Consider the following 27,988-nt stretch of genomic DNA (forward strand, 5'->3'; position numbering starts at 1 on the left):
AGCTCAAGAATTCTTTCTTGGCCGTTGCCTCTGGACTTCACGCCACTGAACCTCACCTATATTCCAAAACCCCATCAAACCCCTGATCCAATTCAATATCCGGTAATAGGCAAAAGTACAAGTCAACGGTTGTATCAGTCCCTCCAGTCAAGAGAGAGAAACCACACAGTGAACTGAATGAGGAAAGTTTCACATGAAGAATTACTCTCTCAACGCCCGGGAGAAAGGAGGGGGTGGCTAGTGAGAAGTAAGAGCTCAAAGTATCAGAGGAAGGGCATAGGGTGTAAGAGTGGGTTAGTATAAGAATAGCCATCTTGAAGGCAGGGAAGCCATTTTACTGAGCATCCCTAACCAGCCCACAGGGCGTACCTGACTTGAGACAAGAGAAAGTAGCTAAACCCTAAGAAAACAACTTAATCATATACTACCAGGGTGGTTAAGTGAAGGCGCTACAGGGACCAAATGTTAAAGAAAAACAAATAGTTAACTTGCAGAGATCGCAATCCTGCAAGACAGGAGTCTCCCTGGGTTTGCAAATATCCTGGTGATTTACAACAAAAAGGCCATCTCTTCAATGGCCCAATTTCCAGAGACAAATGGCTCAGTGCCTCAAGGCCAAAGGTCGCCCTCCCCACCACAAAACTGGGAGGCTAAGGCTGAAGGAAACGTAGTTAAGGTGAAAGTTCTTCTAAACCTAAATCTCACTTAACCGCCAGGGTGACGCTGGGGTGGCAAAAGGTTAAACAAAGTTAAACTGTCAAAGTGGGGCGCAAGAGATGTATGTAGCTATGAAAAAGTGCCTTGAAAATGCTATATAAACCCTTGGCTTTGAATGCTCAGGGTCCTTGTTGAAACCCGCTGCGCCGGGCGGATACTTGGACCCCAGCTAGCTGGAAATAAACCTCGCTGTGTGACTTGCATTATCGAGAGTATTCTCTGTCTAATTGAGGGGTGGTCGACTCCAGACCCTAACAAGGGAAGGGCCCACTGCCACCCCTGGGGCTGGAGAAAAGACCAAGCACGGGGATCTGGACCTTACTAGGGAGGGTGCCTGTGGAGCTCACTGGGTTGCAGAGAAGCTTCAAGAACTTGGCACTTGCCAGAATGGCTGAAAACGCAGGCCCTGGGGTAAGAGGGAAAATGCCCTCCACCCTCTGCCCCCAGGGTATGAGGGAAAGCTCCCCACCTGGATGGTTGGGAGGGAGTGGTGATTGGAAGGGGGGAGTACACAGCCACATCCAGCAAGCAAATGCTTCTCTAGGGTGTCTCTCCAGTGCCCCCATCTGATGAGGCTTTGGTACCAGCTGACAAAACCCTAACATTTAACAAGGGCCAAGTCCACTGCCCAGAGCAGGCCAATGGGAATTGCCTCCATTACTGACACCAGGTAGGTGGGCCCCTCTGAGGACAAGTGCGGGGAAAGGTCAGAGCACTCCTGCCATCATCTCCAGGGGTCCCTCCTTCCAGTTCCCTCCACTGCAGCTCAGAATGACCCAAGGAGCTGAGACCACAGTTCTACACCACGTACCGACGACAAAGGCGTCTCGGTTATCGTCCTGTTACTTTTATAAAGCTGCTCAGAACTGAACATGAATTCAACTAGTTTACTTACAAATCCACTCTACAGAGAAGAAATAGAAGCAACATTCTACACTTACCCCAGAGGAAACCATACTCCGTTCCCCTGGCTGTCCCACATCACCAGCATTACGGAGTAATTACAAGCCAAATTCAAAAGCTATAATGCAGTAAGAGAGCCACAGTGTTGTGTCTTTCCAATTGTATTTACTAACTCAGTTGAGAATTGAGAGCTCATAACTCTCAATTTATTGTTTATTGACATAAAAATTAAGGTGCCTACAACAAAATGTCCTCTTCTTACTGATGGTCACACCAAGCCACAGCTACTCTGATGCGCAAACTAGAAAAAAATATATCTGTTCACCTGCTCAGAGAGACAAAAAGCTTTTCTCTCTTGGCCTATACTCTAGATGGTAAAAACAAAACAAAACAAAACAAACCAGACAAAACTATAGAACAAACAAGAAACCCTCCTAATGAATAACTACAGAGTTCTACAGGCTTTAGTTTTAGATTCACATATATGCTATTTACGTAAGTCCATAAAAGTGGTCTCAGGTTGGTAGTACTTAGAAGCAAACACAAAAATCTCTCCGGAAGAATAATCCCTCAATCCCCGACAAGATTTCCTTGAGTAAAGTTTATTAACCGTGAGGCCACAATCTGGAATTACACAATACATCCAGAAACACTCCAGCATGAGCAAGGTGAACACAAACAAGATAGAACATCCTTCCCCAGAACTTTGGATAAGAGGACAGCGTAAGAAGTTTGACAAATGAAGAAAACAGCACATAAGAAAGCACAATAAGGACCTGGCAGATATGGGGAAAAGACAGAAGGAGCAAACAAAACAAAACAAAACAAAAAAGAGTCACAATAAATACAGTCACTGAAAGTAAAATTCAGTAAAAAAAAAAAGGTGAGTTTTGTGCCAGATTAGACACTGCCCACAGAGTAGAGCTATAAGCCCTGAGGAAAGATCTTCTGGGGGCACTGCTGTCCTCCACATCACCTGCAGAAGCCCCATCAGGAACCATACACCAGTTGTTGAAATAGCTACCTACATGATTTCAGATTTCTTTGAACTAGCAACGACCAACGTGTGTTCCCTCTGTTTGCAGCTGCCTTTCTGTGTTCTAGCCTCACACACTGGGTGTGTGTTGAACAGAAGACAAATTCATTCATGGCTTTTGGGAACAAGAGAAGCAACTTCCTGTCCTGTGCTGTGCATTAACTTGGTCCATTTTGTCCTGATTCTACTGAGAAGGCTTTGGAAGACGTTAAACCAGTAAATGGTGCATTTACATATTTACAGATTTATGTAAGTTACAATATAGGCATTTTCAATATTCTACCTGCTGTGTGGAGACGAACTGAAAAAGAGAGGAGAAAGAGTGGGGCCAGGTAAGAGTATGTTTTATTTACCCCAGTGACAGGCAATTGTGTTAGGAGTGGAGGAAATGAAAAGCAATGGCATTTGGGGAAAGGTCTGAAGGCAGAGCTGACAGGACATGCTGGTGGAGGGAACACTCGCCGAGGGAAAGAGCAGACTGAGGAGGACTCCAAGGTTTGGGGCAAGATGCAGTCTTGCCCCAGGGATGAAGATAGAAGGGGTTGAGGCATTCTCCTTGTGGTCATGTGAAGACCGAGATACCCACTGGATACACCAGGACAGATGATGGTGGCCAAAGGGCTGAAGTCCTGGCTCGGGAAGGGGTGTGAGGAAGGGCAGTGAGAGAAAGGAGACTGTGTGGGCTCACCTTAGGAGTGAGTTTGAATAGGGAAGAAACTCAAGACCACAGTCCTGGGGACACCAATATCAGAGGTTCCAGAAAACATGAGAACTCGCTAAAAGGATTCAGGAGGAAGACACAATAAGGCATGAGGAAAATCAGGTCCAAATCATGGATGATAATCAAGTGAAACAGTCCAGGGGAGAAATGAGTGATGAAAGCTGTTGAGCTTAAAAGATAAAGTCTCGGGACTGGCCACTGGATTTACCAGAATGGAAGTCAGTGAAGCCTTCGCTAAAAGCTTTCTTGTCTCGAGTGGGGCAGGGAGTATGTGTGAGTCTTTTGAAATATTCTGCCTGGAAAGGGAGAAGAATCACAGGCTATGAATGTTCCAGAGAGCTCAGTGATCTTCATGCCAACAGCTATCATCAGTAAACCACAAAAGTCACTTGAGTCAACCCAAATGGATATTAAGTCTCTGCTTTGTGGAGAGCCCATTTCTACTAAACATCTCTGGTGAGACAGGACTCAAAAGGGACAGGGCATACCCCATCCTAATGAGGAACACAATGAACAGCGCTGCAAACACAGGGTATGGGGTGTCGGGATCCTACAAGGAGAGACATTGATTCTGGCTGGAAGATTAGGGAAGACGGAAGTGACCTCAGCTGGCCTTTAAGTCTGAGGAAGATCTAATGAGTTTGGTTTACTTGTCAACTAATAGAAGTTAAAAATTAAACCATTCACCAAAAAATATCTTTCCATTGGGTAACATAAAGGCTAAAGGTTTTAAGGTAATCATTTACCTCTTGGGGATCTAAGGCAATGTAGAAAATTTTGAAAAGCTTAAAAGAATTTATTGGAAAGGACTGAGGACCCCGCACTCTGACTTGCTCAGGTTAGCCTACCATCTTTCCTCCTAATTCTGCTTTTGAGATGATGGGAGAGGGTCTTTCTTTCATTTGCTGCTCTGGGTTGGATGCTATGGGGTGCAGGAGAGAACTCCTCTTTCCTAAGATAATCCTGGAAATCAAGAGAGGATATCACCTTATCCTAAGAGAAAAAGAGCCCTAGAATTTCAGAGAATAAAACTTCAGGGAATAAATTCACCCAAAAGAATAGTTGCGGAGGCAAGAGTCAGAATTTTCTGAAGCATGTGGAAGTGAACTGGCAACTTTAAACTATGCCTTTAAGGCTTAACATCACCCAAATATTGGGACCAGTCGAGATACCTTCAGCTTAAGATTGATATATTGGGCTTATTTTTGTGAGATGTTTTAATAATAATAATAATAATAATAATAAAGCAGTGACTGCATTTGGGTGAGACAATAAATGTAAAAGCTGAATTTTGGCAAAGGAAGATTTTATCAGGGCTAAAAGACCAAACTAATTAGAACAGATGAGAACTCACCAATGAACTGATGCAAATGGAATCCCACAGCCTTGGGCAGTAGTAATGGAATGAAGAGTTTGGGGTCCAGGACTCAGATTTTGGAGCTATGAATATGATCCATAAGCTACTTCTTACATGGAGGAAATGTTCAGGGCTGAGGCCAGATATAAAAATATGTGAGCTGCTAACAGCTCAGTACAGGACCTTAAGGGAAAGCCTCACTCCATAGTGAACTAGTTTAGAGCAGAAGAGCAAGACACAGGTTCATGCATAGAATAGACACAGAACCAGTTTTGGCCAGGGAATCAGACAACAAATTGACAGAATGACTCATTCAGTATCTTTGCAGGTTGTTCCTCATTTATTTAGTCTGTAAGTAAACAGATAAAAGCGATGACTTTCAAATTTCTATTTCTTCCTTGGCCCCCTGCCTCAAGCTACAGCATCACAGACACAACGCCTACTGGGCCACCTTCCCTTCTGGGTCTAACAGGCATCTCAAAACCAACAGCAAGAATGAAACTCTTATTTTTCTTCTGGAAACCTGCTTCCCTCCCACTTGCTTTCCCATCTCTACAGAGCATAACACCATTTACTCATTTGTACAAGCCATAAATCTAGAAGTCTCCAATGATCTCCTCCATTCTCTCTTCCCCTACCCATCTCATTAGCAATTCTTGCTGGCTTTCACTCCAAAACAGATCCAAGTACAGCTCTTTTGTACTATGGTCGGCCTCCCCTATACATCAACTCTTGCCTAGGTGATCGATCACCACAGCCTCTTCTCGACTCTCTTGGTTCCTGGTCTTGCCCCATAGAGACCATGCATCACCCAGCAGCCAGGTGAATCCAGTCCACTTACCTGGCCTGTAGGAACCCTGTGGTATGGCCCCTGACCACCACTTTGGTCTCCCTACTCATATCAACCTTCTCACTCACTCTGCACGGGCACCGGACAAACTTGCTGGTTCCTTTTACTCAGAGATCCATTCTTCTCATCTTTCCCAACTTAGCTCAAAGAGACCTTTCCCAAACAACCAGGTAAAACACTTGCCCTCTTCTTGCTAGTTACCTGGTGGCCGTCACTGTGACTCTCATTTTCTCCAGAGCAAATGTCATTCTCACATTTTCCTTGCTGGGGTTGACGAGGCAGCGGAAGCTGGCAGTGAAAGAGGAAGGTAGGACACATCTGATGTAGGGCAAGGGACGAAGCCATGGACAGTATGTGAGACATCGTTTCTGGTTTCTACCAGACAACCTGGCATGTACTTCTGTCACAGTAAGCACAGAGAGGGGGCAAATTTAATGAGAACGAAACACGTCAGCCATAAATGTAAGAGAAAGAGCAAAGATGTCTGCCTTTGGCTCAGGTCATGATCTCCTGTCCTGGGATCAACCCCCAGGCAGGCTCCCTGATCAGCTGGGAGTCTGCTTCTCCCTTTCCTGCTGTCCCTCCATGTCATTCGTGTTCTCTCTCTCTCAAATAAATAAATGTTTTTTTTTTTTAAAGAAAAAGATAAGGAAAAATAACATCCACTGGTTCAACAAATATTTACTGAATCAATGAATGAACTAGTGATCAGTGAACTCTCAGGCACTGGTGCGTGAGAAGTGTCCTTCTAGTTGTCACTGTGGCCAAAAAAAAAAAAAAAAAAAAAAAGTTAACCTGAAAGCTAGGGCTGCGGGTCTTGTGTGACCTGAGTTCAACTGATAGCTCTAAATGTGGACAGACGTGAGGAGCAAACTATTTTTACAGGAAAATAAATAAATAAATAAAATCTTAAAAAAAAAATATATATATATATAAATTAAAAAAAAAAAAAGTAGAGCTTCTCCCTAAATAGGGATCGAGAGTAATGTATCGTGATGAACACTGAGAACTGTTGAATCACTACAGTGTATACCTGAGATTCAAACAACGTTGTATGTTAATTCTACTTTAAAAAAAAAATAGAGCTTCTCTCCTCTCCAGCTTGGACCTTGGTGGGGGTCAGTAGTCACTTGGTTTGGCTTCTTGTTCCCTCTCTGTCAGCTCCTCCCCACACCCCTCTTGGTAGCTGCGGCTTCTGAGCCTTCTAGTGCTGGGGGTTAGGGAGATGGAGGGGTGGCTGGGAAGAGGCAGGAAGTGGTTTCTGACTGGGACTCTTGTGATCTGGCTCTGGTGCTCTCTGGGCTCGGGTGGATGTTCACTGCTGAATCCTTTAGTCAGTTCCCCACTGGAGACATCCCACAGTCTCTCCCTTACGGGGCCTGTCAGCCATCTGGCATCTATGGTCCTTCCACCTCTTTGGGGCTCATGCGGCCCTTCTAAATAGTTCTCTCGGGTATGGCTGTAAGCTGGATCCCTCCTGCGTCACCCACATCTGGTTCAGAGGAACCTGCAGCTCTATGTCCGTGCGTCTCTGCACCTGTCGCTGGGGGAGGTGGAGGCATCATGACCTCTCAGTGGGCAGGGGCCTTTGCTCTGCTCTGCCAGCCTCGTGCCTGTGGATGCTGAGGCAGGTGTCACTCACCAGTCTCCTCTCTCTCATACACACACAGGCACACGCACAGGCCTCCAGGGACATAGGTCAAGCTGTCTAGGTGACACCCCCTCCCCCCACAAGCAGTCCCTGTCCTCTGATTTAGAGTGAAGGGCAGCACCCTCCCCGCTCTTCCCTAAATGCAGGGTGGAGAAGTGACAGGCCACACCGGCAGCTTTCTCTAGAGATATTCTCTCTCAGGGATGTCATCTCAGCCAGTTTGTGCCCCGGTGGTGGGCTCAACAGCCCTCTTCTTGAGTCCTGGAGGGTGGTCTCCTATCGCTTTGGAGTGGAGGCAACACTTGCTGTTTTCTTCTCAGAATGGCCTGGGGGCGGCTGCACTAAGCAAGAGGTACTTTTTTTTTTTTTTTTAAAGATTGTATTTATTTATTTGACAGACAGAGATCACAAGTAGGCAGAGAGACAGGCAGAGAGAGAGAGGAGGAAGCAGACTCCTCGCTGCGTGGAGAGCCCGATGCGGACCCTGGGATCATGACCTGAGCCGAAGGCAGAGGCTTAACCCACTGAGCCACCCAGGTGCCCTAAGAGGCATCATTTTAACACCCAGTTATAAACACACACACACACACACACACAAACACACACAATCACACATGTACACATATGCACACAATTTGTAAAGCTGTTAGGATGAGAGATTCCCACGCCCCAGACACTGTGATCAGAGGTTTTATGATAGTTTTTTCTGTTGTTGTCGATTTAAATGTATTTTAAAAATTTATTTATTTGACACAGGGGGAGAGAGAGAGAGAGAGCACACAAGCAGGGGAAGCAGCAGAGGGAGTGGGAGAAGCAGGCGCCCTGCTAAGCAGGACCCTGGGATCATGACCTGAGCCAAAATCAGACGCTTAACTGACTGAGCCACCCAGGCACCCCTTAAATGTACTTCTGAATCACAGTAATAATTTACAAAAACATTATTGTTGTAACTCATTTACATACCCCAGATAATGTGAAGTTCCCTCCTGGCCATTCCTCCCCAAAGGGAATGGTCCCCTGCATTCCCTTCTATACATTTGACCAGCGTTATCAGATTAATGTATCTTAATTTAACTTTTCTTTATTTTTTAAAAGATCTAAGAGAGAGAGAATGAACATGAGGAAAGAGAGGGGCAGAGGGAGAGGGAGACTCGGCACTGAGCAAGGAGCCCGGTGAGGGACTTGATCCCAGGCCTCCAGGATCATGACCTGAGCCAAAGGCAGACACTGAACCAACTGAGCCACCCAGGCTTAGCCAGCCGTGTATCTTATTTTAAAACCAGTGCTAAGGGCAACGTACAGCAGAGCTGTTATTGTTTCAATGTTGTGCATTTTCTTTTCACAATTTCCTACTCACTTGTAAACACGTAAATTACATAACGTAATGTTGTGTGCATATATGTTTTACTCATTACCTTGGTACTTAGTGTTCTACAGCTTGCTATTTTCTTTTAAGTTTTTATTTTAATTCCAGTTAGTTCACATACAGTGTCATGTGAGTTTCAGGTGTGCAATACAGTGATTCAAACTTCCATATGTCCCGCGGGACTCCTCCCGAGAAGTGCCCTCCTCCGTCCATCACCTATTTCCCCATCCCTGCCCCCCTCCCCTCTGGCAACCATCAGTTTGTTCTCTGTAGTTCAGAGTCTGTCTCTCCCTCCCTCCCTCTCGCCCTTTTCCCTTTGCATGTTTGTTTTGTTTCCTAAATTCCACATAGGAGTGAAATCATATGGTATTTGTCTTTCTCTGACTGACTTATTTCACTCACCATTAAATTCTCTAGCTCCATCCATGTTGTTGCAAATGCAAAGTTTCATTCTTTTTGACGGCTGAGTAATATCCCATATTTATCTATACCACCTCTACTTTCTCCATTCATCCATTGATGCACACTGGGCTGCTTCGTATCTTGGCTGTTGCAAATAATGCTGCTATAAACACAGGGGTGTATGTATCCCTTCGAATTTACAACTTGCTTTTTTCACTTAATATGTCCTTTAAATTGTTAATACGTATATCGATTTTATTAGTTCTTTTTGATGGTTATAGAATGTCCCAAAAATATACGTACTTTGCTTTACTTACCTATTCAAACATTAATGACCACTAGTTAGCTGTTCATTTTTCACTTTTACAAATATCACTACAAGGACTGTCTTGGGACATGCTTTTGGGTGGCTGTATGGATTATTCCCTGGTAGAGGCCTTGAAGCAGCAATATCAAGAGGAAAGCTGCCCTGACTCCCACAACAATGGCTTAGTTCCCCACACTTTCGCCTAAACTAGAGAGAAGTCTTTCAAATATTTGTGGAAGCGGGTAAGAAATATTGTCTTATACTTCGAAGGTTCATGTCTTTGATAGTAAGTCAGGGTGGGTTCTGCTGTCTGTTCTTCATCTGTGCTTACATACTGTACTGATAGTTTTGTACTCTTCATTCACTTTCTTCTACTTTGTCTTTATTATTATTATTATTATTATTATTATTATCTTGAAGTTTAAAAAAGAACACTGCTCCCTTCTCTGGTATCATATTGTAAGTACTTTCTACCCCCTGTCCCCCACCAATGACCTCATATGGTATGTATCATTACAGATAAGTTTCACGCTTTTTGTATTCTACAGGATTCTTAACGCTTTGTCTAAGTATAGCTTTAACTTCATTTTTGTGGCTTCAGACTCACTGTCATTCCTGAATCTGAGAAATCTTGTTTCATCTCTCCTGGAAAAGCCCTAACTGTTATTTCTTAAAGCATTGCCTCTCCTCAGTTCTGTTCATTTTCTTTTCCCAGAAATCTTACTGAACACATATCAGAACTTTTAACTCTATTTTCCAAATCACCTAACTCTGCTATGATATGTCATTATCTGCCTGAGCTTTAATCTGTATAATATACTTATTCTGTTTAATATTCTCTATAAATTACTTTATTCTGTATAATTCTGTTCTATTTTCTATTTCACTCATTCAGTCATTAGCTCATTGTCTAATGGTGTCGTTTCTAATTTCAATACTTAAATTTGTCATTAGTGTTTCAAGTAGTGCCTTTCTTAAATATGCCTGTTCTTTTGGATATCTTCTTACGTTTTGGTCTCTCCTTTATTTCTTCAATTATTTTAAACATGCTTATAAAAGGCAGTTATCAGTTTATTAGACTCTTGGAAGTTCTCAGCAATTTGATCGTGCTACATGTTGAGTCTGAGGACTTGCTTTGGATGGTTGCTTCTCTGAGTGTTTCTAATTTTGGATCTGGAAGTCATATTAAGCAGAGCTTCATCAGTAACTATGGGTGATCTGTGTTAAGGAAATCGGCCTGGGCCCAGTTCTTTAGTCCAGTTTTTCAGCCAAGAAAGAGTTCTCTCTCAGACAATGAAAACAGTATGAATTGCAACCCCCAACTCCCCGTGACATAGTTATGAATTTTTGGAATTTTAAGCAGAGGCTCTTTGTTTTCAAACCAGAGCTCAGGAGGATGTAAGCTATCACTGTCTCACTATTGCAATGGACAGAGCCTCTTTAACTCAGTTTTGAACCCCTTTGAGGGTTCTGACTCTATAATAGGATCTCCATGATAATCGCCTTCCTAGCGGAGGTCTAAGGCTTCACCCCTCGTCCCCAAGGACCTAGATCTCAAGACCCTGCATCACTGAAACTGATATCTGCTCCCCACCCCAGTCCCAATATCACTGAGGAGTTAGCTCATACTGTAAACTTTTCATTACGTCCATGGGGATATCTCTTACTATCTTTGGAGCCATGTATTTGAAAAGACGTTTGCCATATTTTATCTGGTATATCAAGATGTTCAGAACAGGCAGTTTTTCAGGTAATTTAAGAAGTTGGAAACTTCCAGATGAAATTTCAAAGAAGACTGTCAAGTTTTAACAAGCAGTCGATACATTTATCAGTGGAGAGACAAAGGAACACAGAACTGGAAAGAATATTATAATCCATTATGGCTATCCAGACCAGACCCTTCATTTCAGAGAAGCAGAGATTAAGACCCAAGGGTAACTGTGATGTTCCCAAGGTCACACAATTGGCTAGCAATAGAGTCTGGGCAACAAATCAGGTCTCCTGAACCCCAATCAAATATTTTTCCCATCAAATATTTCCTCCTAATTCACAGAATTGGGGCAGTGTCATGTGTGATACAGGACACTTGTCGCTCTGTATTTGCTTTTGCATTCTTTTATTTCAGCAGGTGAATGTCAGTCCCTGGGAGAAGAGAACCAAAATGCCTAGCAGAACAGAAGCCAAGGGAGTGGGAGCTATTTCCAGTGATGGTAATTTAAGCATGGCTCATGCGCAAACCTCCAGGAAAGGTAAAATCATGCACTGGCTACAGATAAAACTGGTATCTATGTCACCTTGACTTCCCTCTTGGTGATACAGAGCATGAGGCTACCCCCAACTGCCAAGGGCTCTACATAGTTATAAAGCCTGTTTTATGCAGAATTATTTCACTTCCTGTAAGAAACCTTGAAGGTATACGGGACTGGTAGGTGTCAAGACATTATTTATAGAGGAATGAAAAACTTCAGAGCAGATGCTAAGTAGAAACTATAGAAACCAGTCTTGGGTTTTCCGACTCTAAGTCCAGGAGCATCCAGTTAGATCTCTCTGTTCATACAGAGTCAGCCCTGCCTCAAAGAGAACAGGCTTTTCCTTTCCACTATGTCGTAAAAGTCACTTTTCCTCCTCCACATTGTCTATGTCACAACTTGGTACTTTTCTATAACATGCCCGAAGAAAACCTGCTGAAGACATTATTTTGCCCTAAACTCTTAATGGTTCACAATTATGTGATTCATTAATTCTCCTACGGAAGTAGACTTTTCATAAGATAATGCCTTTGAACAGTACAGCACTAACCAAGGTGGGATGCTTTACAAGCCTCAACCTTTCAGCCAGTGTGTCTGTTGGGAAGTGAGCATGTCTCAAGGACAAGAGGATTCTCCTAGTCTTTCCCATCAAAGGAGAAATAAGGAGATGTGCATTCTAATACTCTGTCTACAGTTAACTAGGAATCATTTGACCTGGAATGCATACTACCCCTTTGCCTCAGCTTCCTCATCTGGAAAATGGGAGAGCTTGATTCTTGTATCTCTAAGATCTCATCTACATCTAAGTAATTAAGAGCCAGCCTATCGGTCAAATTCTCCTATCCTAACTCGCACGTGCTCTCTCTGTCTCTCTCTCTCTTAAAATCAGTAATATGAAGAACTTATACATAAAAATTTTCCATGTTTGCGATCCTGATTTTGCCATTTCTGAGCAATGTGACCTTCAAATTTGTGTGTCTCGGTTTCCTTACTCATAAATACAGGATGATAATGGTAGCTGCCTCACAGCATCTCCATGAGAATTAAATTAGTTATAAAATGTAAACCACTTAGAACAATGCCTGGCACATAGAAAATACTATGTAAACTTTAGTTATGATTATCACCTCTCCCACAGTGTCCCCTCTTCAGTCCCCTTTACGGCAGTGGTGGGACTCATGTGTGGTCTTTCTGGATTCTTCTACAGTCTTCTAGAACATCCACCCCACCATGCTGCTTAGTCCACTGCTGACACCCCAGAAGCTCCAGAAGCTATACCCAATCCTTTCGTAACCCATTTGACCTGTCGTTACAAATGGCATCATGTGAATAATAACCCTTCTTTGGATAAATCTCATCCCACTTGATAAGGCACAACCCCAACTACTCATGGTCTCACCTGGTTATTTTGTTAAGTCTCCAAGTACTTGTCACAGTGTTTATGCATAAACCCTGCTGGCTGCTTCATCCACAGGTGGCCAACATCAATTTCCACTCATCTCTCTTCCTCTCTGGAGCACACGTCCTGGGCACTCCTGGGTCCTCTGTCTCACACCTTCAGGGCACTGCTGGGGTTTTATCTAGGTCTCTGTGCCCCCAAAGGCTAGTGACATCTTTGCTGAGTGTGACAGCACTTCAAAGAAACTTACAGAACCAAATCCAGCTATTCTGTGGCACACACAGAAGTACCCCTCCCCCACTACAGGTCAGATACAGTCACAAGATAGAGTTGCTTATGCTCCTGTACCCCTAGAGACCCAGGGAAAAGCTGAACTTTGACATTCTGCCAGAGGTCAGTGGTTTCTATTAGGCTCAGTTAAGGGTTCATGGGGCTGAGTGGGGACAGACACCACATTGCCCTTCCTATCCCCTTATCTCCCAGAGGCCTGTGAGCTTCTGTCTGGGTTCACTCAGAAAAACAGAAGGCACTCTAGATATTCCAAGAAAAAAGAGGCGATTGGGGATTGGAAGATTCCACAGACTTCAGAGGGCTGGGGAAGCAGAAGTCTGGATTAGCCCCTTCCAGAAAATCCAGGAGTCAGGATGGATGGGTCACTGTGATGACCACAGGCAGCCCCGAGTGACTCCCAGAAGTCTCAGGCAGAAGTCCCATCTCCACCGTCACTGGTCCTCATCCATGGGCCTCTAGGTGCCTCACAGCCATCACGGCTTCTCACTGCGTTCCCCCTTCCAAACCTTGTCAGAAGGCCCTCATTGTTGGAAGCCTGCCTGTCTGCGTGAGAGATTGACATCTGTCACTTCCAGGTATTTGTCTGTCCACGGAGAACTCAGAAGGGCAAGGATGGCAGCGAGAATTCATAAACAGCGTACGGCACAGCTTCCTTCCTCCCATCCAAAGCCCACGCGGAGGTGAATATACTCCAGCCCACAGAAAACATGTCACCCAGAGGCTAGGCTACAATAACACCCCTCTCTGAAAGTTCCAAAATTAAATAAGCAAGCATGGCACTTGGAGAAAGTATCTCTATCCAGGTTAAAATTAGGGAATTGTTCCTACAACACACTATGAATCCTAAGGCTCATTGATGGGTTTAATACATTTGGAATGAGATTGAGAGAAGATGCCAAGTGCTTACAAACCTCTCCTCCTTGGAGCATGGGACAGTCATTTAGGAAGAAAGGGAGCACACTCGTTAACCGTTAGGCCTCGGCTCACACTCCCTAGCTCTGAATGGCAGTGTCTAGAGGCCAGCAGCCCACCAGCAAGGTGAGGCCACCACAAGCTAGGGGAGTCTGTTGTGCTGAGATGTGGTGGGTGAAGCTCACATGGGCCCATCCTGCCGTCTCCCCCTCCACAGCTTACCCATCTTTCTGAAGATCTGCATCTTAGCAGACCAAGGCAGTATACACGCGATGGCCAAAATTAACTTCGAATTTTGGGGGACTTGTTCTCAAAATCGACCAGGTCATTGCAAAATTCAAATGAACTGGCGAAAGAATTCCAAGATGTCCTCCTCCATCCCACCAGAGGGCACCTGTGCAATCACGCACACGCTATTACCACCGCACGGCAGCAGGCCTCAAACTAAAGGTGGCCCAGTCCAACAAGTGACAAGGGTATCAACATACGGGAACTAAATCATAAAGGACTGACCTTTACGGTCCAAAACCGTGGGGAGGAGGTACATGTAAAGATGTTAGCACAAAGAAAAGAAAAGGAAAAGGAATGTATTAGATCAAAGAGTAATTGTGACATAGTAAATGCATGTTTGATGTCAGGCACTGGTCTAAGCACTTTATGTGGATTAATTTACTGAATCCTCCCGACATTCCTGCAAGGAAGCTACTCCTTCCGGCATCCTCTCCATTGAAAGAGCCAGAGTTCAAGCAGAAAGGAAGAACTCATTTAAGTCACTGAGGCACAAAGAGGGGTCACCTGGACTCACACCAGAGCAGTCTGACTGCTAACCAGCATATTACATGGCTGCACTTATTTTATCTGGGGAAACCGAAGAATATTTTCATTTTCAACTTAACATCTCAAGAATAATAAGAAGCTCACAGTGCAGGAAGTAAATCAACAGGAAAATGTACAAGAAGAGCCCAAAGTAGACAAGAAAGGAAACTAAAGAGGAAAATATATGACTTCAGAATTAAAGTGGAATAAGTAATAGCAAGGAAAGACACGACCACTGCAGAAAATCGCATCAGTGACATAGAGCCAAGGCTTAGAAAAGTCAGGAAGGACGCAGAAGGGGAGCAAGACAAGTGGCTCAAAAGATGATGTGTATAAAGAAGGGAAGAAAAGAGAGAGTGCATGAGAATAAATGAAAGCAAAAAAGAAAAAAAAAGAATAAATGAAAGCAACTTAATCAAGCATCCAGTTCATGGAGTCTACACCTTTGAGCAAAGGATGTGAAAAAACAAAAAAAAGACAACCTCAATATAGGAAAAAAATGAACTCAAATCATGAAAGAAACTGCCATGAAAATATATACAAGAGCAGGTTCTCTGACAGCAGATACCTTTTATAGCAATAAAATAATTAATAATTCCTGACTCAGACGGATCAGGTAGAGAAATTGAGCACACATAATCGTGGGGAAGGAGGGGACAGAAGCATTTCAAATGTGTAAGGCGTTAAACACGGGGAAGCAGATAATGTCCATGACTTCCATGGAAATAACATTTATAAATTTGAATTAAGAAAAATTGCAGATGTTGAAAAAACATGCAAGAAGTGAAGAAAGTTGTCAAAAAGTCCTCTTAAAACAAACAAATGATGTCTTGGTGGTTTCACTAGAAAAATTCAGTGAGATTCTATAGAACAGAAAATGTCTCTGTATCCAGTGCATTTCTGTAGATTCCCTCCTTAAAGCGGTGGGGCACAGTTCCTCACTCCCTATGTGTGGACTGTGCACGTGACTTCCTCCAGAGCACAGCATGGAAAGGGAACAAACAAGAGTAACTTATGGAGAAACTCGACAAATACAGCCTCAAACTGGTTGTTGAGGGACATTCTACAAAATATCTGACTGGTACTCTTCAAAACTGTAAAGTCATCAGAAACAGAGAAAGTCTGAGAAACTGTCTTAGCCATAAGTATCCCAAGGAGACATGACAATTAAATGGACTATGCTATCCTGAATGGGATTCTGGAACAGAAAAAGCACATGAGGTAAAAACTAAGAAGTCTGAATACAGTATGGACTTTAGCTAATAATCATACATTCTAGTACGCTCGTCAATTGTGACAAACATACCATAGCAACAGGGGAAAACAGGTGTAAGGTGGTCAGGAACTCGATAATTCAGGGGCGTCCGGGTGGCTCAGTCATTTAGCATCTGACTCTTGGTTTCAGTTCAGGTCATGATCTCAGGATCATCATATCGAGCCCAGCGGCTGGCTCTGCTCTCAGCAGGGAGTCTGCTTGAGATTTTCTGTTTCCCTCTTCCCTTCCTGCTCTCTTTCTCTGAAGTAAATAGATCTTTAAAAAAAAAAAGAAGAAGAAGAAGAAGAAAAGAAAAAAGAAAATGACTTTATACCTGAAATACTTCAAGTCATAGATTGAGACGAAAAGCCTAAAATCTTTTCTTTACAAAGCTAGCATATCAAAAATTATGCATACACACATATTCACAATAATCTTCACCTGAATTCAATTATATATGCCAAAGAAAGTTCCAACCAAAATATTAGCAAAATAAAGCATGTGTTTTCATTACAACAGCCCATTAAGAGATCATTTCAAGAATGTAAGCACAGTCAGATATTATTAATAATAATTATAATGAATTTACATAAATGTACTCAATTAGTCTCTATTTCTTATTTTAAATATTTAATTAATTTATTTATTTGAGAGAGAGAGAGAGAGAGAGCAAGAGCAGAGAGGGAGAAGCACGCTCTCTACTGAGCAGGGAGCCCAACGTGAGGCTCAGTCTCTGGACCCTGGGATCATGACCTGAGCTGAAGGCAGGTGCTTAACCCACTGAGTCCCCAGGCACCTTGAGGTAGGCTCTATTATTAACCCCATTATACAGGTGGAATACTGAGGCTACAGATAGCTCAGTAATCTGCCCAAGAACATACAGGTCCAAATAGAGCAGATCCAGGTGTCTGACTCTATGATTCAAATACAGTTTATAAAATCCTGCATTCACATCAAAATAATAAGAAACAGGAATAGGAAAGCTTCATACAACAAAAGTGCAAGTCCCTCTAACAAGTACAAGTCCTACGACACACTTAATGGTGTGATGTGAGAAACATGCTCAGTAAATTCAGAGAGGCTCTCACCACTCCTATTTGGCACTGTTTACAAACTGCCAGTGGATAAATTACCCAAGGGGATGAAATGTTACAAATGACAAAAATAACCATGTTTTGTTTTCCACTATTAGTACTTGCCACTTGTGTGCCTTTGGCTTTCTGTTGTAAACCCAGAGGAAAGAAACATGAAAGTAATAAGGGGAGGACTCAGTTATAGAAACGATAAAAAGTCTCTGAAGAAACTTGTGTGGGACTTAACTGAAGAGAACGAACTCTAAGATTCCAGCTCCAGCCAGAGGAAGAGACTGGAATCCAAAGGAAGCCACCCTGCTCTTGGCCAGGAGAAGACAACACTGTCCATGGGGCAGTCCCTTGCAGTGTCATCTGCCCTATCTATACAATGTTGATCAAAACTCTAATGTAAATTCGTGTGGTTCGGGGAGGGGCAGTCTCAACTGAATGCCCCCCAAGTTAAACCAAAGGTGGGGGTCCTGGAACTTGACAAGCGTGTCACCCCTCAACACGAGACAGCGTTGGCCATTTCAACTGCGTTTGTTCCCTTGTAGGAGCCAGAAAATGGGGCACCCATGTGCCTTGAAGGAGGGATCACACATTATCCCTCTGGTAGCTCATCAATCCTTCTAGCTGTTGGCAAACTAATGTACCTGGACTCAATCCAGGATGGTCCCAGACCCCTCCTGGACCACTGGCAAAATTCGTGCGAGCCCAGATTACAGTAGCAAGATGGAAGGTGAAATGCTTCTGGAGTCTAACCTAGCCCACCTCTCAAGTCTGATCTCCTTCCAGCACCTAACCTGTTAATGTGCCTTGTTCCCTGGTAATAGGGTGGGGACCTTGGAAGTCATGTCCAACAACTGTCTCTTCCTATCCATCTCCTCTCGACCACTACCTCCAGCCAGTTCTCTGTCCCATTTCACTTCTTTCCAGTCCCACGCTCATGAGCTCATCCCAGAGCCCGGGCTCAGAACCCTTCCTAACACTCGCTCTGGCCAGTTCCACACCTCCTTCAAGTCTCTGCTCAAGTAATGATTCTAAGCAAGTGACTAACCCACTCATCTCCCAGGGGCGGGAGTGCTGGGTGTCCACCAGCCACCTGCAGAGCCACTCCTGCTCTCTATTTCTCCTTCCACAGATTGCAGTCTTCTCCCTCTTCCAGACTTAGGGAAGGTGGGAGAAGATTACCCTGATCTTAAGACTTTCTGTGCCCCTTCACCCTAGGCTTTTGTTCGGTCCGACATGGGCTGGCCCTCCTTGTGCATCTCTGCAATTTTTCGATTGACTCTCAAAGGATGAGCCTGAGCATTGCCATGCCAGCCATGGTGAACAGCACGGCCCAGCTCAGGCCACTCAATGCCTCCAGAGAAAGGCCTCCTGTCGACTCCCAGGACGGCTGGAATGGAACTCTGCAGCACTCTGAGGCCATGGTAAGTTTAATGAGACTCCAGACCCTTTCTCGGACTTGGATGGTTTGACCGAAAGGGTTATTTATGAAGCATCTACTATGTTCAATGAACTAGACTACACGAGAACATAACAGGTAGCTAAGGAGACGATAGCTCTTCTCTATCTAGTGTCTAGCAGTGGAACCGGACCAAGCGGACTAAGTGAAAATGCAGGAAATCACTTTCGTCTTTAGTGGACAAACATTCTTCCCCAGCAAGGATGAACATTGCAAAATAAGTTTCACAGATGTTTATCTTGGCTTTCTTTCTTCACATATTTTTCAAGTTACCCCATTGCCTATAATGCTTTCTTCTTTATAGCTTTTCTTTATTTACAGGATCTCTTGCACTTTAATGGGTTAGTTTATTGTCTCACCAGGGAAACTGTGTAAAAGGAAAGAGTACATAGTGCATAAGTTTGGGTTTTTGGTTTTGTGTTTTGCGGTTTTATTTATTTATTTATTTTGAATGAAATTGGTAGACTGGAGGAACTGGAGAGAAGTATGAGAGAGAACTGCCTGTTTTTGTTTTTGTTTTGTTTTGTTTTTTGCCTCTCAAGTTTCACATGATCAAAACGGTCAACTCTCTGGCCAAGATAAACAGTGAGATTCTCTTGTCCCTTAGGGTCCCGTGTATGACTGGGGTCCTGAAATTCAGGGGATCATTCTCAGCTCGTACAACTATGCCTCATTCTTGGCTCCCATCCCTACTGGCTACATCGCTGGAATATTTGGAGCCAAGTACTTGGTGGGTGTTAATCTGCTTCTTTCCTCAGTCTTGGCCCTCTTGATTCCATTGGCTGCTGATGCAGGAGTGCTCTCCATCATTGTCCTGCGGATTGTTCAAGGCTTAGCCCAGGTACCAAGATGCTTTCTAATTATAAGTGGAATATTAGTTCCAAAATGACCTCAATAGCCACGAATGGACCCCCCCCCCCCTCCAGGTTATGGTATCAACAAGCCAGTTTTCACTTTGGGTCAAATGGGCTCCCGCACTAGAGAAGAGTCAACTCATCAACATTGCTGTATCAGGTAATCGAGGCCCTAAGCTGTCAGTTTGTATGCACTGTCCAAGGGTACTCTACAGTGGCCTATCAATAGAAGCAAGACCTTAGGCTCCAACTACCCTGTCTCCCTGCTCCTGCTTGGGTGAGAGAGGACCCTAACTCTCTCACCCAAAACATCCTCACATCTTCTGTTTAGGGCATTTGATGGGATCCTTCATTACTTTGCTCATTGGTGGTTTCCTCTGCCAGACTAAAGGGTGGCCCTCTATCTTCTATATCTTTGGTAAGTTTGGGCTTCTCAGATCTCAGGATTTTTTTTTCTTTTTGTTTTTTTGTGTGTTTCATTTTGTTTATTTATTTATTCATTTAAGAGAGAGTGGAAGAGAGAGCATGAGCAGGGGCAGAGGGAGAAGCAGACTCCCCACTTAGCAGGGAGGCGATGTGGAACTTGATCCTGGATCCCAGCATCTGGATCTGAGCCAAAGGCAGACACCCAACCAACTGAGGCACTCAGGCATCCTTCAGGATTTTGTTTTGTGATAGAGAATGCTGGGCATGATTTTCGTGATGCAAGTCATCTATAGTTAACCAAATCCTAATAGATATGAATATTTATATAACTATATAACTACAGGTGATAATGTTCACAGCTAATCATGTTGTGAATCATGCAAAATGACATTTAAATCTCAGGAGCCTGGATGCATAGTCAGAATAACCTAATGACTTCAAAGGCATCATAATGTTCTCTCCTGCTTCCAAACCAAACACACAATGAACCCCAGAGGGATTTCTTTCATAAGATGCTGAAAATGGTATCTTGATGGGATGGTATTTTTAGTTATGCTTATTTATTTAATTCATTTTTTATAAAATTCTCCTATTATTACAACCAGAAAATTCAAAGACTGTACCTGATCATAAAATGCTGATTGAAACAGAGAATTAACCAGTAGAACCTGCAAGATAGGGCAGGCTCCAGAGTGGATGTCATACATTAAGAGATGCCGCAGAAGATCCCAAAGATGCATGGGGTATTCCAGAAGCCATATTCTACTACTTCACTGTTTTGCCTTTACCCAGCCCTGATTGGGATCTCCCCAGCTGCTTGCAGCTAATGTTTGTGTCTGAGTTTTAAAATATTCTCTAAAGTCCTATCTGCAACCTGTGTGATTCCAGTAAGACCAGTAAGCACCAGCGGTGTTTCTGTTAGAGGACGATGCTCTTATATCAAGGGTTCCTGTAACATCAGGTCAATATATTCACTAGAAACAAAAATTGTGTGAAGATGGATTACTTTTGCATGGCAACCTGCAAAGGCTCTGTCATGGAAACTTCAAAGGGCAGGTTACAAAAATGATCCAAGCAACGAGAGAGGTTTACTCTGCTCCTAGTTTTCAGAAAGGGAAGCTACAAATGTAGATCTACAAGGAAGGAATTCAGTGAAATATTTGTTGACATCCTCTACTCAATCTCCAGTGGTGGAAAATTTTCCTATCTATTTCTCTGTACTTGATTTTAAGTTCCTCCAGGGCAAGATTGTATCTTTGTATTCTTATACTCTCAAAATCTCACAGAATACCTGGTGTATGGTAGTTCTATACTCCATGATAGCTCTTCACTCTCTGTGAAGGCATGGGTAAAGGCCAAGGTGGCAACTAAAAAGAGCGGTTAAGATTAGGGCATGCATGGTGATGAGCACTGGGTGTTGTATGCAACTGATGAATCATTGAACACTACATCAAAAACTAATGATGTACTCTATCTTGGCTAATTGAACATAACAAAAAAAAAGTATTGGGAAAGTTGGTGATGTTTATATAAAACATCACCAACTTTCCCAACACTGTCATAATCTATATACAGGTGGTGGGGAAGCACCCTCCACCAATGATGGGGGCCAGAGCATAGATACAGGTAGGAATGGAATATTGGGGTCAGTGATTCTGTCAACCACAGAAATCAGCTTAGTGCAGAGTTAAATGGAAAGAACTGCCATCAAGGTCTAACGGTATCCTCTTCCTAGGTGGAACTGGCTGTGCCTGTTCTTTTCTCTGGTTTCTTCTTGTTTATGATGACCCCATACATCATCGGTTTATCAGTGCTGGAGAGAAGGAATATATTGTGTGTTCACTGGCTCAACAGGTGCGTTTGATGAACTTCTCTGCTATTTCCCTGTATTGGTCCAGGTATCTTGGGCTGAAGACAGCATTAGAGCAAATCTCTTGTCTTCTGATGGAGCAGTACTGATATCTGCTTTCTTCCAGGGCTGTTCACCAGGCTGGTCCCTTCCCATTAAGGCTATGATCAAATCCCTACCACTTTGGGGCATTTTAGTCTTTCATTTCACTCAATTCTGGATTTTTAATATTTTGATCGCGTACCTGCCAACATACTTCAACTCTGTACTTCAAGCTAACTTCAGAGACGTGAGTATAGAGAAAGTCTATTCCATTCTTCTGTTTAAATGCCTTCTTATATAATCCTCTGTCTCGCTTATGGCCACAAAATCAGGGGATTAGGCCAAGGACCTTCGTGTAGGAAATGCAACCTGGTTGTGTGAATTCTTAATCATCTCACTGTGACCTACCGATTATTGGGGAAAACTGGGACGGTTCTAGGTAAGCTTGACATTCACAGAATGTCATACTTTTTAAGGGACCAATGTAAAACTTCGATGTTCAATCCAACCAACATTTGCAAACAAGATAGTCTGCATAAGACAGTGTTAACAAGACAAATTCTGCCTTCAAGAAGCATAAACATTATAGGCTGAAAATAAGAGCTTATGACTAGGATATAAAGTCCCAAATAGGACTCCTACCCAAAACTTGCAGATAATGTTCTTCTAAAAAATATGTTATTCAAGTATGACACATACAGAGAAAAGTGTATGTGTATAGCTGAATTTTCACAAAATGAACAGGTGCCCTGACAGGTGGACAGGAGCCTTTAAATTCCTGGAAGATGAAGGTCTTAGAAGTGGCAAAGAGTATATCAGATTTCAGAGCCTATTAACAGCAGTTCACAAGGTTATTGAGCGAATGATACTGTGTTTTGGACTCAAAAAGCAGTGCTCTCATGTTAACTGGGCTCCTCTTGTGAAAATGTGCTAACCGGCCAACAGGAAGCTGATTTTTGGAGCAGAGGTCAGAGTCTGGGGTGCACATGTGCAAACAGGCTGGAGGTACTGAGGTCAGAAAGCCCAAGGGTTGAGTGGCCACGGGTCTTCACAAAGAGGAGGCCAGAAGCAGGCAGCGAAGCCATAATCTCGGGTGAGACCATCAGGGGACAGGAGGTCCAGATAAACATCTCTGAGGCCAGCTGTTGGGGATGGTTTGTCTGTGGTGTGAGGCCAAGTGGGTTCCCCATCTCAGAGGCCAAGGCTGAGGACAGCAAGGGTTGGGGGAAAGACTGGAGAGACCAGTGGAGACCAGGCTTATCAGCTTGGGAAGTCAAGAGGCCCCAACTCCCATGGGTCTCAAGATGGCTTCTCCCTAAGTCATAAAACCTTGGTGGCTTCAGTCTACTCATCCATAATGTGAACAGCTGGGACATGGTGACAGTTAAAGCCTTTCTGTTTGGGGAGTTTAACACAACATTTCTTTCCTTATATTTTCTTTAATAACACTGTAATAGAGAGGCTGAGCTGATCAAACCAGGGTTCAACATTTTAAAAACTCTATCCAAAGAGAGGAGTGAAAAATCTTCCTGTCGTTCCCATCCCCGGTCTGCCCTGTCCCCCTAGCCCGTTCCCAGCCACAGACAACTCTTTTTTATTCATTTCTTAAATATTCTTCCACTGCTTCTTTATCTTCTTTATGAAGCTGCGGGCATACACAAACATACCTTATTTTGTCACTTTTTTTTTTATTTTACACAAAACATTATGTGTTGTGTACATTGCTATTGTTTGTATATTACACCACAGTGATCTTTTCAGATCAGTACACAGGACTCTTACTGCAAGACATTTGGGTTATTTCCAATCTCTGGGCAAAAAACCTTGCTTGTCAGCCACCCATCTATGCAACACTTTCTGCATGTCTGTTCAGGGTAAACGCAGTACAGACTTTTGTATCTGTTGCTAAATTGCTCTCCACAGGGCACTGATATTTTAAGTACCCAGTTTCCCACAGCATCCCAGGGGATCAGGTCAAAAAACTGCTGGATTTTTGCCAGTTTGATCCATGAAAAAGTAGTTCTTCTTGCTATAAAGTTGGAGCCCCTTATTTTCCTTTTTCCATAAATTGTTCCTATCTTTTGCCTATTTTTCTATTGGGCTTTGCTCTTTAAGAAAATCTGTTTCCAGGTGACTTTACCTAAGATGAGAGCATTAAACTTTTTTTTTCCCCCAACTGAACTATATGCATATTTTCTCTTAGGCACCAAAATTGTATTCTACTAATTCCAGTAACCTGAAATTTGTATTCAAGGAGATAGGTCTATATAGAGAAGCTCTACACATAGACAAGCCACACAAGGGTCAGTGTGTGCCATGGCACACGAAGTGAGGCAGGCGTCTTCTCTCTGGTCCTCAGAGTGGAATCCTGTCAGCCCTGCTGTTAGGTACTGCCTGTATTGGCACTATCCTTGGAGGACTACTGGTGGATTTTCTTCACTCCAGAAAAATCTTCAGACTTGTTACCATCAGGAAACTCTCCACTGCCATTGGTAAGGACCCAGGTGGATTGTGGGATGGACGTGGGAAGCTCAGGACAGTTTTTATTTCCTCTGTGTTTGTCCTCCTGCTGCAGGGGTTCTTGTCCCATCTGTGGTCTTCGTGTCCCTGCACTGGGTCAGATTCAGCTTCAGCGCCAGTATGGGCTTGTTGGCACTGTCTTCTGTCACCGGCACCTTCTGCCAAACAGGAGCCCTTGTTAACATCTTGGATATTGCTCCTCGGTAGGGACCCCTTGGCCACATCCACACAGGAGGTCAGCTCAGGTCCTACAACCCTAAACTCACGCTAATGCCCCAGTTCCATGTGGGTGATCCACGCTACAGGTCACAGGAAATGCCAGCATTAGCCCTACATCCAGATAATTCCTGGAAGGGACCCAAAGCTGGCCCACCACTGTGCACTCAGTTTTCCAGGTGAAGTGGGGAGGCAATGGCCACACTCGCAGCTCAGCTAGGGACAGGAGGGGACTCACGCCCACATCTCTGTCGGGGAATGCAGCGGTCCCACAGGGTTGGATAGGTGAAGGACCCGTAAACTACTACTGTGCCGGCTCCCAAAGCTAAAGCTTGACTGATGGGAGAGTAAGAGAAACACTGACCTCCAAGAGAGGTAGTATCAAGTAGGACTGGGGACTTCCAAATGCAGCCCCCAGGATCCTTTCACGGTCAGAAGAACATACTCTATCCTCAGAGAACCAACCACCATGACCCATGGGAGATGCCTTGGTCGCAGGGGAACCAACGTCTCATCCAGTGAGGGGTCTTTTTTACCCAGAAACAAAGCTGTGAGATCAGGTTCCATAGCAGAAACTAAGAGGACATACAAACTCGGTGCAAATCATCAATCTGTACATTTTGTAACAACAATGTTGACAAGTTAGTACAAATGACCCTTGGGAGCCTCAGATCCTCACACGGGACTGTACTAATCTCAAGTCAGCACATTTCACTCAGGCTTGACCGAGGGTCACCTCAGGGCACCTCCAGGGACAAGCACAGAGTTACAACAAGTAAATTGGGGTGAACGGTTTGCTTACACTGGAATATTCTTTTCTGTCTCAGGTACACCAGCTTTCTTCAGGGACTATCGGAAGTCTTTGCGTACTCATCGGGAGCCATTTCTTCCACTGTTGCTGGATTTTTAATCAGTCAGGTGAGGTCAAATGCTCTGATGAAAATACTCATGAGAGACAAATAGAGAGGTCACTCAGGAGAAGTCAGACTGAAGATATTTTTGTTCACTCCCCAATGGGGGCTCAGCTTAAAGCTCGAGAGTCCCAAGCCCCCTCAGGAACCCCCCATCCCAGGCTCAGCTCATGCAGGACAGTTACCACAGGTTTAGGATGTGGAGTGATAATGAACGCTCAGACTTAGAGTTTATACTTTAAGAGTTTTTAGAAGTTTTTCATGCTAATCATCAAAATTTCTAGCAATATTCAGGGCACTTCTTACAAAGTATAGAGAGGTCAACTATTCTGGTTCAACTGTGACTGCGGGGTTTCCCTTCTAGTCGCTAATACTGTCAGGAAACAGCTTTTATTATTATTTTTTTAATTTAAAAAGATTTTTATTTATTTATTTGATAGACAGAGATCACAAGTAGGCAGAGAGGAAGGTAGAGAGGGTAGGGGGAAGCAGGCCCCCTGCTGAGCAGAGAGCCCGATGAGGGGCTCGATCCCAGGACCCTGAGATCATGACCCGAGCTGAAGGCAGAGGCTTTAACCCACTGAGCCATCCAGGCGCCCCAGTAAACAGCTTTTAATAGAGAAATTCTCAAACTGAATTTGTTTCCCTTGTCATCCCTCCATTCATTCATTCGTTAATTCAACCTTAGCGTGTGTGTCACGCATTGTTTAAGTGGATCAAACGAACAGAAGTCCCTGCCTGGTAAAGTTTATACTGTAGGAAAGCAGCTGATGGAAAACTAATGAAATCAATAACATATGAAATATACTGAATGGTGGCAAAGTGCGAAGAGAAGAGTAAAGCAGGAGAGAACGGGGCACGCAGGAGAGGGTGGGATTTCCATTTCATATAGGGTGGTCTTGGAAGGTAACATTTAAGTAAGGACTGGACACAAACCAGAGAGTGAGACAAATGGCTATCGGGAGGAGTACTGTTCTGCAGAGGGAAAGGCCAGGGCCCAGGAAATGACCTGCGTATTCTAGGAACAACCAGGAAGGCCACAGAGTCTGGAGTGGGACTGGGGAGCCAGACCTGCACCAGGACCTTTCTGAATAGGAGGACCAAGAGCCAAGAGACTGTTAACACTCCGTAATTTCCTCTTTCCAGGATTCTGAGTTTGGCTGGAGAAATGTCTTCTTGATTGCAGTTTCTATTAACATGTCAGGCCTGGTCTTCTACCTCATCTTCGGCCAAGCAAAGGTCCAGGACTGGGCTACAGAACAGAATTTCACTCAGCTCTGAGCAAAACAGATGCGTCAGATCCCAATGCTTAGCCATTCATTGTTTGCCGTCATGGACATTCCCCTTTAGTACCTGCTTGACTGGTTAGCTATTTGATTTGCATTGACTGTTTCCAGTATCTTCTCAGAGAGCTTGGCTGTGTAATACTGAAGGTTCCGCCTGCAGAGGTTACGGTGGTGGGTGGGGTTAGGGAAGGCCAGTTATCTAACTGTGAGCTCTGGAAAGCATAGGTGTGTCTGAATTTCTAAGTGTTCTCCACTCTGTCCATTATTATGACTTAATAAGAAATTATCAATAAGAAATACATATTTAGTCTCTGCCCCTACTTTCTGGAACAGAGCTCCAAAATTTCAGATTAGTGAAATCTCAGATCTCTCGAGTGGTAGAGATGATAGGAGTACCTTTTGTCGTAATACTTGGACTCAGTCCCTAGTTCCCAACACAAGAGCTTCTAAGACCCTTGGAATTCCTAGAGTGATGAGAGCACCGTGGGTATTCAATGGAAATGACCAGTGGCTGGGGGACACTGAAGCCACCCATAGCTTCAGGATGGGAGCTGGTCTGATTCAAAGGTGGGAACCTCCAGCTCCACGATCCCACCTCCAGGGAGGTGAGAGGGGCTGGAGATTGAGTTATTCATCAGTTGCCATTTACTCTAAGCACATCTATGCAATAAAGCCTTGATAAAAACTTAAAATACGGGGTTCTAAGATCTTTTGGCTTGGTGAGCACAGGGAGGTGCTGGGACAGTGGTGACCGAGAGAGGACAAGGAAGCTCCGTGGCTCTTCCCATATTCCTTGCCCTGGGCATCTTTTCCTTTTGGCTGTTCCTAAGTTGTATCCTTTATAATCAAGCAGTAGTAATAGTAAGCAAACTGTTTTCCTGCATTCTGTGAATCATTCTAGCAAATTATCAAATGTGAGGGGAGAGGGGTCATGGGAACCCCCAATTTTGTAGCTAAATCAAACAGAAGTGTGAGTACCTCGGGTACCGACTACTTTAATTGGTGTCTGGGTGGGGGCAGCCTTGTGGGATGGAGCCCTTCACCTGTGGGGTCTGCACTAATCCCAGGGAGTTAGTGTCAGAATCGACTCACATGGCACCTGGCTGGTGTC

The 27,988-nt window shown here is 43.9% G+C and overlaps 1 protein-coding gene across 4 annotated transcripts; it reads left to right on the forward strand.

The window, feature by feature from the left end:
• Positions 1-4,127: 4,127 nt before the first annotated feature.
• On the forward strand, positions 4,128-27,741 carry SLC17A4 (solute carrier family 17 member 4). 4 transcript variants are annotated; one of them, XM_032341269.1, is made up of 12 exons: positions 4,128-4,215; positions 11,436-11,559; positions 18,533-18,738; positions 19,381-19,614; positions 19,700-19,787; positions 19,959-20,045; positions 21,789-21,907; positions 22,030-22,191; positions 24,304-24,436; positions 24,520-24,667; positions 25,508-25,598; positions 26,738-27,741. In XM_032341269.1, the coding sequence occupies exons 2-12, from the start codon at positions 11,472-11,474 to the stop codon at positions 26,870-26,872; spliced, it is 1,491 nt and encodes a 496-aa protein (XP_032197160.1). In that variant the 5' UTR covers positions 4,128-4,215; positions 11,436-11,471; the 3' UTR covers positions 26,873-27,741. The 4 variants fall into 4 exon arrangements, with proteins under 4 accessions (XP_032197160.1, XP_032197162.1, XP_032197163.1 ...); XM_032341271.1 differs by having other exon boundaries at positions 18,677-18,738; XM_032341270.1 differs by having other exon boundaries at positions 4,147-4,215; positions 11,439-11,559.
• The last annotated feature ends 247 nt before the right edge of the window (positions 27,742-27,988 follow it).

Source organism: Mustela erminea, chromosome 4 (assembly GCF_009829155.1).
Source record: "Mustela erminea isolate mMusErm1 chromosome 4, mMusErm1.Pri, whole genome shotgun sequence".
NCBI lineage: Eukaryota > Metazoa > Chordata > Mammalia > Carnivora > Mustelidae > Mustela > Mustela erminea.